The sequence below is a fragment of the Nuphar pumila genome, chromosome 5 (genome assembly GCF_984573655.1).
Source record: "Nuphar pumila chromosome 5, dmNupPumi1.hap1.1, whole genome shotgun sequence".
Taxonomy (NCBI): Eukaryota; Viridiplantae; Streptophyta; class Magnoliopsida; order Nymphaeales; family Nymphaeaceae; genus Nuphar; species Nuphar pumila.
Window position 1 is genome coordinate 115,307,631 of NC_143253.1, and position 10,830 is coordinate 115,318,460.

Sequence of the window (10,830 nt, forward strand, 5' to 3'; positions counted from 1 at the left end):
ACATGGATCACATGTGGAGGACCCAATTTACAAAAAAATACAAACGTGGTTCAGCTAGGATTGCCATGAGCCCAATTAAGTCCGAGATGAAGCTCGGGCTAGCTATCGTAAATGAACTGATCAGCTTGAGCATCTCAAACTTCACTCGTTACCAGCCCTAGTTCAGGACATGTTGGTCATATGCTATGATCCCAATTTTACCTAAACACACACACACAGACAGGCCAAGACTTTCATGAGTTTTTTTTTTGTTTAAATTTCATTGTACTACATGCTTGGTTTTATAGGGACGCCTCAGAATTTTCATAAATATTTAAGCATCTAAAAATTGTATTTTTTCATCAAAAATGCACCATTTGCTTGGCACAATCACCCCTTTTGCTTGACTTACAAACAATACCCCAACTAAGAAAATGTAAAGAGAAGTTTTTCAGGGACCTTACATGTTAGAAGCCACCCCATGCCAAATTGCACCTACTCCACCAGTTTCCTATGCAAAAGCCCAGCAAACTGGGATCTTCTCTCCTCATCTACTCAAGTATATATCACCATGCTTAGCTCAGAAATATATATATATATATATATATATATATATATATATATATATATATATATATATATATAGAGAGAGAGAGAGAGAGAGAGAGAGAGAGAGAGAGAGATGCTGAAACCATCGATTATTATTTACATATGAGAAAGCAAATTGTATTATCTAGGCACAGAACGGATGTCAATCGATCTCCTAACAGCATCACAGCTCTGACTCTTTATTTAGGTGCAACAAACGGAAGCAGATCAGGTCATGCTGAAAATGAGCGTTTTTGCTCATGCTGACATCGTGGCCATCCGATTTGCATTTTAAAAAGCTCAAAAGTCAACAAAACCACGTGGCATTCATCCAAAATGCAAACAGACGGCCACGATGTCCGCATGAGCAAAAACGCTCATTTTCAGCATGACCTGATCTGCTTCCGCAACAAACACATACATAATACATGTATATATGACTGTTTACTACTGCTGACTCTTGCACGATCTCTTATAATATTGTAATGTGCATCTCACAATACTGATTCACATAGGATCTTCTGCGTTCCCTTTCCCCTGACCATACAATAAGCTTATGTCGTCTGCAATATTTTGTGCATCCTCTGATATCCCAAACAACCCTTTCCTAGAAAACCCAGCACAGTAGACACCATTCTTTCCCTTCCAGTGGTTAGGAAACCCAGCTGCAGGAAGTCCGCTCTCATCGAAGAAGCCATCGTCGTCCTACACCAACAGGAAACCATTTTTTAGTCTCCAAGATCAACGTAAGAGGCATTGATAAGGGTGGTTGATTTGGAAATGTTATAAAACATCATGTTTGAGTAGCTTTAACACAAGTTATAGTGATAAAAACAGTACCAGCAAGGTGTGGTAGCTAGTTTTTGTTAAACCCAAGTATTTGGCAGACCATCATTCCTACAGTTACCAAACTAATTGGATCAGTTCTAACCCATCCTAGCCTGGACCCACATATATAAGCGAGGTCCAATAGGACCTGGTACAGGCATCTTGAGATCAATCTGGGTCCCATGTCAGGCTCATTGGCAGGAGTCTAGATAGTGGTAGTCTAGAGTCTGTTATGTACCTTAAGCCAAGTCCTGACAGTGGTCCTGTACCCGGTTGCGAAGATGATCGCGTCGAATAGGTGCACGTCGCCGTCCTCAAACTCCACATGGTTGCCTCTTATGAGCTTCACCCCACGGCATACCTGTTAACAGGAGAGAGTTTCGGATTACAGTCACACTTGGTGGTGCACGTGCCCCTTGAGCACAAGCATGCATACACACACAAGAGCTAGAAAACTACATGGGTCCAGCTGTGTGCATCCGAATCCAAAGTTGGCCAGAATTGGGTACAAGAGAGGGAGGATCAGGTGCAATGTAATTGCACGCTTTAAGAATGCTGCTGCACGTGACCACCCAGCAGCACACGAAAAGTGAACGTTGAACCTGATCCTCCCTCGGTTCAAGATTGGTATTTCTTGGACAGCCAGGGGACTACATGGAGAAACCCCATTTGAAGTATGCATGCTATAGTTCCCCCATGCAAATCGGACGGCCGAGAAAAGAACATTATTTTCAGGAAAAAAAAAGAGAGGGAGAAGAGAAAACCTTGATCTCTCCAGACTTTATCTTGTCCACAGTGCCAACATCGATGACTGCTGACTGTCCGATCTTGGCCTTGAGGAAGAAGGGCCCCTCCTTAGGCGTAGCAATCCCATACTTCTCCAAGTGGCCGAATTTGAGCTTACCAAGCAGCACAGCCAGAGGATCAACGGCTGAGATTGGGAGATACTTGAGGAGTTCCATGCCCATGTACACGATCTCCCTAGTGAGAATGTGAACCTGAGATACAGAGGGGTGTATGCATCAGGAGAAATGATATCTGGTTTTGGTTAATCCTCTGGAATAAAAAACATGGCAGATCGGAGCATTACCGGATTCCGTATGATGACAGACGCCTTCGCCTGGTAATTGCAGAGATCGAGCGCGATCTCCATGCCCGAATTGCCACACCCCACCACCAAAACCTCCTGGTTCTTGTAAGACCAACCTGACTTGTACTTGCTAGAATGCAGCACCTCACCCCTGAACCCTTCTAGACCCGGCATGTCCGGTATGATCCCCTCACCGTTCTCGCCGGAGGCGATAACTAGGAACCTAGAAAGGTACTCCTCAGACTCACCATTCAGAGTGTTCTTTGCAGTGACACGCCAGGTGCCAGAAGTTCTATCATAGGTGGTGCATTGGACCCAGCGGCCATAGAAAGGCTGGAGCCCAAAACAAGCCATGTACTGCTCAACATAGTCTATGAACTCAGACTTTGATAGGAAGGTTGGAGCAGAGTCAGGGTATGGCATGTGGGGCAGCTCACAGAAGCTCTTGGCAAGGTGCAGGTTTAGTCTGTCATATGTACGCTTCCTCCACAGGGGGACAGAGCAGTCCTCCTTCTCTAGGATGAGGTTTGGTATGGAGTGCTTGTTGAGGCATGCAGAGACTGCAAGGCCTGCTGGACCAGCCCCCACAATGACTACCTCCTTCTTCATTGGTGCAAGATGCAGCTTCATTTGTTTCCTGAGAGCGAGAAAAAGATTCAGCTTCAATTTTTCAGAATGGGACCCTCCCATGGGATTTTATAGTGGTTTGAGGGTGCATGTCTCTGTGTGTTTTGGTGGGGTTTGTTCATTCATATACACTTGGTTCAGTGTGAGGAGTTAGCCCCAAAAGAGTGGCAAATCAGTAAATTTTTTGAGAAATCTGGGAAGATTAGGAGCTTTCTTCAAATGTTAGGGTATTGCAGGAGGATGGGGGTGTTTTGGTCCTCTGATTTTTTTTTTGAATTTTGGAGTGCAGAGGTTAATAAGATGGGAGGGCAATCGTTTGTTGCCTTTTTGGGGATTGTGAAAAATGGCCCAAATGACATTTTGTAATTACGGAAAGGAAGTACAGGTGGTTGTTTTTGTCATTTTGAGAAAAGTTGAGTCCTCTAATGAGTGACTATAGCAATCATAACCTTTAAAAGTATATCTTCCTCTAAGATAGCTTATGTTCTTTCTAATTTTTCAGTGTGACCTTGGCAATCTATGTTTCGAATGATATTTTCTTTCACACCCATGATAGGGAATCCATAACACACATTCATGTACTGGTTTTAGTAATTTGTTAGGAAAGTAGGGTTTAACTAGATTAAACTGTTTCCCCCCTTTAAATGGCTCAAATTTGCAGCTTTAATTGCCACTAAGAGCAGGATTATGTTTTTTCCCTTTTTAATTTCAAAAATTTGTCATAATTTAACGTGAGTGCAAGTAAAAGCTACAATGTTGCATTATGCTAATAATTTGAATTCGCGTAATGCCTCTAATCTTAAGTGGCTTTTAGATAAGTCTGTAATTATTTTAAAACCCAAGGTTATGCCTCAAGTAGAGCACACTTGTTTTAAGAGGCTTCAAGGAAGACCAAGCCTCCTTGACACATACAAACAACTCCAGCCTACAAGTGTGTGCCTTGGTTGTTCCACTTTGAATATGAGAAACAGCTGAGGCTTTGATGATTTCCACAGTGAACAAGGCCCCACCTCTAGGCAGGTAGATCCAATTAGTGTTTTGGAATCTCTCTCTCTCTCTCTCTCTCTCTCTCTATCTATCTATCTATCTATCTATCTATCTATATATATATATATATATATATATATATATATATATATATATATATATATATATAATTACATTATGCTTTGAAGCTTACCCAGCCTGTTACAATAAGGGTCTCTTGGAATCTGTAAAAGCACTGTATATATCCAATCTTTAATGTCAGGCTCCTATCCACCAGCATACCTAAGAACAAAGGAGGAAACAGCACTAACCCCCAGAATGTTCATAAAGATTGCACTTACTAGTGCATTACTTAGGATACATGAAGCCAACCTTGTATTGCTATTTAGATAAGTTAGATATGGTTCCTTTTCCCATACGATTGTAGGCCTTGCTTCATTTGGAGAATGATATGTGAAAATATATACCAAGTCTTGATTTCTTCCCACATTTAAGGCGTTCCGTTATTTTGATTCAATCTTCTAGTGTTGTGAGCAAAGCCCAATTCGAACATATCCCACATTGACAGCTTTTATAGGAAGTGAAATAAAGTCCCAAAGTAAGGCTTCAAAAGGCCTTGCCCGTACAAGCAGGCAGGCCTGGCCTCGATGAAGTTTAGCTTGAGGGTAGCCTTGTTTAGCTATAAGTAGGGGGTTGTCAACGGATCGGGTTTGGTTCGGATCCAGTGGAACCAGACTTGGCCCCAATTTTTGGGTATAGTATCGGGTTTGGACCCGGGTCTAATCGGACCCACCATAAGAGAAACCATACCCGGACCCCGGACCCCATAAGAACTAAATGAAACTGACCCGGAACATACCCAGTAAAATGATATTTTTTATCATTTTTACATTGAAAATTTGTGGGTCTTAATCAGAAGTCGGGTCGGGCCTGGGTCTGGTATAAAATTTCACAAACTATACCCGGATCCATGTATTAATGAGACCTTTGGGTCCAGACCCGGGTCTTAATCGGGTCTTCTTATTTATCACCATACCTGGACCCTATAGAGCTTGGTACGGGTGGCCGGTCTGGGTAAACGGGACCCGTTGATGCCCCTAGCTATAAGGATTCGGATTGTGAATGGTTCGGATCTAAGTCGGATTTGGGGTGACCCAGTACTGGATCTGACTTCTGTGAGTGGGATGTGATAGGTTTTCCTATAAGGTGTATACAAAATGGGTTGTGTTGGAATTGGGTCTGACCTGGTTAAAAACCTATTGTTTATCCAATTCTAACCCAGATCCAGCAGATGCCGAAATCATTTGCTCTGAATCCGATCCATTTATAAAATGAAACCTATTTTTATGGACCATATCCTCCCAAATTTCCTCTGGTCCAGTTGGAATCGGATAAGGACCCAACCTCTTGTACCCCTAATGAGAATCATGGATGATTGAAGTAAGCAAGTAGAGATTAACATTTTGGGGAGTTCACTTATGTGCTAAGACTTCTATGTGAGATAAGGACAATCGTTTGTACTTGGTTACGGTGTGAATACGGTCACATCCAAATGTGAACTTATCCAAAACCTTGGGAAATTACTTGCCAAACCTGACCCAAATAAATATGATCCGTTACCCGTTTTCTTGGATACCACAGCTTCTTTGGTAAAAGGTACATGACCCTTCATATGTTATGTAATGATTTTGATATTTAATGCCCTATATGTGGTTCATTTCCCATTAATTTGGCTGGAGAGCTTTATCTGACTTTCCACTTTCTAGACCCTTCTGAGGCAGCCCTACTTTCCAAAATCTACCTACTGTGTAACCATTCTTGTAGCAAGAAAAAAAAAAGTGGGGAAGAAAATTTGGTCAGCTTTGACCTGGCACTGTATCCATTTTAAGGAGTAGACCCGAATCTTGATTCAGATCCGACTTGGATCTCATAGTGAAGATCCGCATATGATCTGAGATGCTGCATTAATGGATCCACAGAAGATGGATGAAACATACACGTACTTTTTATGAAGAAAAGGTCTGTGGTCGGGTTGGATCTAACTACAAGCTCATCCTAGAAAGTTCTAGGCCAACACGTGAGGTGATAAGGGGTGTTGGAGACAAGGAATGTATATGGTTTGGATTTGGTTCGGATCTTAGCATAAGAAGATCCGATGTAAAAAAACCAGAGTCAAGATATATCGGGTTAATTAGGAAAAAGTTGCCATATCCGGCTTCCTTGAGATACGTGTTCCTACGGATTTAAGCTTATAAAGTAACATATTGGATTCAGATCTGGCTGAATTTGGGGGTCTAGGTACATCTATGCCTGATTGGATGCGGGTTTCCCAACATTGACTAAATATAGATGGTCCAACTAGATATCCAAAGCAATCTCTTTTTGGCATCTCTATTCAATGGATGGACTCTAGCCCTATGTTGGAATTTCCCTAGCCTTCTTCACTAAACTAATGCTGTCAACCGTTCATACCCGGGCGTGATCACAGTGGATCTGGATAAGAATCTAACTTGGAGGTGCTGGTAGTAGGTCCAGGTCCAGTTCCAACTAAACCAGGCTTGGGCAGCACAAGACCCTGATCTGCTTCCGGGGCTTAGAGGCATTTACTGATTTATTTTCCAAATTTTGTTTGCAGCAACCCGGCAACAAATTAAACACTGAAAATATTAGAAAAACTATAAAGAAATATAAATAAATAAATGTGATGTTTTCAAATAGGCGGTATATCCGCCAATATCCATTAGAGCAACTACATTAGTACAGCGGCCAGCATTTATAGACGAGCAGTAGTGCATGAAATATCAAAAAATGCGATTCTTTTTGTTTGTTTTTTTAAATAAATCAACAATGTGATTCTTATTTGTGAAAAAAATAAAATGTGCAAAAAACTTAAAGATATGGTGTAAGTTATGGATGATGATGCGTTTATTTTTAATATGGTAATTTTAACGTAAAAAAGGAAGTGTTGTTTGCTTTTTAAATAATTTAATTAATAAGCATTTATTCGGATTAGGGATACGTACCTTTTAACGAAGATGGTAGAAGCGCACACTGGTAGGTTAGTTGTACTAGGGGTGGCAATCGGGTCGGGTTGGCGGGTCGGGTCGGCAGGTTGGCTGGTCAGCATACCTCAACACGAACCCGACCCGTTTATTAAACGGGTCGGTTGTGGCAAACACGAACCCAACCCATTTATTAAACGGGTAACCCGACACGACCCGCCTAACCCGTTTAATAAACAGGTCGGGTCGGGTAAACCGGTTGGGGAGAGCACTCCAAATACCTTGGGCGCGACGACGGTTCCTGCCCTCACGGAGAGTCTCCCGGAGGCCGGCTTATCCAGCGCTAGACCGCCGTGGCTGAGGGACGAAACCCTAACCCGCAAGGGCCTCAGGCCTTCGCATGGCGCCAGAACGGCGGAAGAGGAGGCGAACGGGACGGTGGCCATGGCCTAAGTAGAGAGGTGGTTGCTTCCCTCACGGAGAGTCTCCCGGAGGTCGGCTTCTCCAGCGCTAGACCGCTGTAGCTGAGGGACGAAACCCTAACCCGCGAGGGCCTCAGGCATTCGAACGGCGCCAGAGCGACGAAAGAGGAGGCGAACAGGACGGTGGCCATGGCCTATGGAGAGAGGCGGTTGTTGCCCTCACAGAGAGTCTCTCGGAGGCCGGCTTCTCCAGCGCTAGACCACCATGGCTGAGGGACGAAACCCTAACCCGCGAGGGCCTCAGGCCTTCGAACGACGCCAGAGCGACGAAAGAGGAGGCGAACGGGACGGTGGCCACTGGCCATGGCCTATGGAGAGAGGCAGGTCCTGCACACAGAGAAGAAGGAGAGAGGGGTAGAGGATTAGGGCATGAATTAGGGCAAGAAGAAGAGCAAAGTGAAGGACTTGAATTAGGGTAAAGAGGCGACCCCGACCCCGACCCCGACCCCGACCCGTTTATTAAACGGGTCAGCCGGGTTGGCGGGTTGGCATACCCCTAACACGAACCCGACCCATTTAATAAACGGGTTAGGCGGGTTGACCCGTTTATTAAACGGGTTAGTTTAAGCAAACCTGAACCCGCCTAAGAGGCGGGTTGGCGAGTCATGTCAGGTTTTGCCACCCCTAAGTTGTACCAATCCTTTGACCTCATAATATTGTAAACAAGAATTAAATTGTTTCATTATAAAGTTTATATAATTATTGAATCGGCGGGTGCCAAGAGAGAGAGAGAGAGAGAGAGAGAGAGAGAGAGAGAGATCAACATTACTAAGGCAGGGGATCAACAAAAAGTTGAGCCCGCAAAAACAAAAAATAACAACAAACCCAAAACAAAGGGCCGAAAGTACAAATGCAGAATTGCGTACACATCAACCAAGATGCAATGGACAAGCATATTGAAAGCAACCAGAATTTGACGGAAGATCGCATTATTGCGAGTCATCCACACAACCCACCAAGAAGTAAGAATCCAAGTTCTCCATATCAGCCGCCACTGCTTGCAACTGTGAACCCATGGCGGACCCCACAGAAGGTCGAGCGCGAAGGATTTCTGTCTCACGATTACTTCAGGCTGATTCCATGTACTTTTAAAGAGATCTACAAAGATTAGGCAGGCCAAAAATAGATGGTAGGCGGATTCTTTCGGACGCACCTACTCGGATACTGAAAACCCACCTTCTTAAGGAAGTTGTCTAATTGTACCCTATCGTGTAAAATTAACCAGACTAAGAACTGAGAGCGGTGAGTTGGCCCATTGGCCCATAAAAGACGCTCAGAAAGTCAGTCAGCTCCACGAGGAAGAAGATACTGATACAGAGTTTTGGTGCACAAAACACTGCTAGGCGCAATTGCCCATTGCAAAAATTGCACGTCAGGACCGAGATCACCATCTTGGATGAGGACGAAAGACATGGCCTTAAGCCACATGCGACGCAAGTGCGAGATATGAAGCCTACGGGGATGATGGATAAAATGGATCGACTCAAAGGAATTGTACTTAACATAGAGCAGAGGAGCACACGGATTGCCTAGACAGTGCGTCATCCAACATTGCTTCACGACAATAGCAATACTTCTTAGTTTGGGAGCGAAGATCCCCAGACCAACCATACGCTTTGGTAACACCAACAAGTTTCATCCAACCAGGTAGCGCTTAGTCCGAAGGTGACAACCAGACCAAAGAAAATCCATCATCAAACTGGAGAACTTAGTGTTTTCTCTCTCTCTCTCTCTCTCTATATATATATATATATATATATATATATATATATATATAGAGAGAGAGAGAGAGAGAGAGAGTATATATATATATATATATATATATATATATAGAGAGAGAGAGAGAGAGAGAGAGTTGCAAGTGGGTCTGGATCCCTAATTCCCTACCCAGGTTCAATTGGAACTGACCTGATGACTTAGTGCTAGATATGGACAATCCATATCTGAATCCGGATTGGAATACATTCAGTCGGGTCTGCTTGCACGGTGGATTAGAAATAACAAATCTAGGTTGGAATCCAGTCTAATCTCATCCGTATATCGTAGAATTTCCTTTTCAGAGCATCTTGTAGCATAGAAATCTAGAATATACTCAAACCTTGAACCCACATGACCTGAGCCAGGTTCAGATCTGGAACCAGACTTGACTTTATAGAAACAGATACCATGCTACCAATGGGGGCTCCGCTTGTCTGGTAGGAGCAGGTAGTGCACGTCTCCTTGTGTTGGGATGTTGCAGGTTCAAACCCCAATGGTATAGTTGTATAACTGGTAGGGGTCTAGCTTGTCTTTCAAAAAAAAATCCAGATACCATGCTGGATCAAGTTTCACCAACAGGGGCTCCGCTTGGTTGGTAGGAGCTATTAGTGCACGTCACCATGTGTTGGGACATTGCAAATTCAAAACCCAATTGTATGTTGTGTAACTAGTGGGGGTCTGCCTAACCCCAACTTGCCTTTCAAAAAAAAAAAGTGAAAAAAATTTATTTTTTTTGTTCGTAGACAATGTCATGAAGGAAAGAGCAACGATTCAGAATCGCAATTTTGACCTGGGCCTTTGGGACAAAATCCAAAGGAACAAAAACACAAATTCGAGTGAAAGTGCAGTGCTCCATTGATCTTGTCAGACTGTCCACCTCCAATAGATTGCCCTGAAGATATGCCGCGATACCTTCAAATACATCTGTGGTCCAGCATTCTGCGACAACCCCAGAAGCAGTGGCGGAGCCAGGAGTTTTTCGTTGGGTGGGCAGACCTCAGGTCTCGGGGACAATGCTATGGTCTTGAAGGACGATCCATTTATTCGGATCAATGGCGGAGCCAAAAAAATTTCGTTGGAGGCACAGTCGAAGAGATAAAACTTAAATAAGCCTCTGAATTATATTGAAATCGATTGGTTATCAATGTAAAAAAAATCAACAATATTTATCACAATATATTCAAATCATTTGAGATCAGTCTTGCATACATTCAGCTCAAATAAACAGTAAGAAACCAGAACATTACGCTGCTTTCCGAAAGCAGTTTCTAAAGCTTAAAACGCACAATCCAGAACCCGGTTGAATGCAGATTTGAACTCGGGGAGTGACAGACGCTGGTCCAGATTAGGTGGAAGCTTAGGGTGTATGTGATACCGCTGCCATGGGAAGACATAAACGTGTCAACACCACTTGCTGATTGCTGTCCTGGGTGAGTGCTCGCCACCTAAAACAAACGGCATCTAAATGACAACACACCACGGACGATAA

The 10,830-nt window shown here is 43.5% G+C and overlaps 1 protein-coding gene across 1 annotated transcript; it reads right to left on the bottom strand.

The window, feature by feature from the left end:
* Positions 1-1,074: 1,074 nt before the first annotated feature.
* On the bottom strand, positions 1,075-7,547 carry LOC149838258 (putative indole-3-pyruvate monooxygenase YUCCA10). The gene is made up of 7 exons (XM_090008213.1): positions 7,383-7,547; positions 4,274-4,365; positions 2,486-3,122; positions 2,160-2,393; positions 1,905-2,045; positions 1,634-1,756; positions 1,075-1,272 (listed from the first exon to the last, which is right to left on the bottom strand). Exons 1-7 carry the CDS (start codon positions 7,545-7,547, stop codon positions 1,075-1,077), a joined length of 1,590 nt encoding a protein of 529 aa, XP_089864339.1.
* Positions 7,548-10,830: the final 3,283 nt, after the last annotated feature.

Bases quoted from the DNA above. Each gene is read 5' to 3' on its own strand.
- LOC149838258 (XM_090008213.1), bottom strand. From the start codon at position 7,547: ATGGCCACCGTCCCGTTCGCCTCCTCTTCCGCCGTTCTGGCGCCATGC. The intron at 4,366-7,382 runs GTATTTGGAGTG...GCTGGTGGATAG, and splicing joins GAACCGTCGTCGCGCCCAAG to GAGCCTGACATTAAAGATTG. The intron at 1,757-1,904 runs GTACCCAATTCT...TCCTGTTAACAG, and splicing joins CACCTGATCCTCCCTCTCTT to GTATGCCGTGGGGTGAAGCT.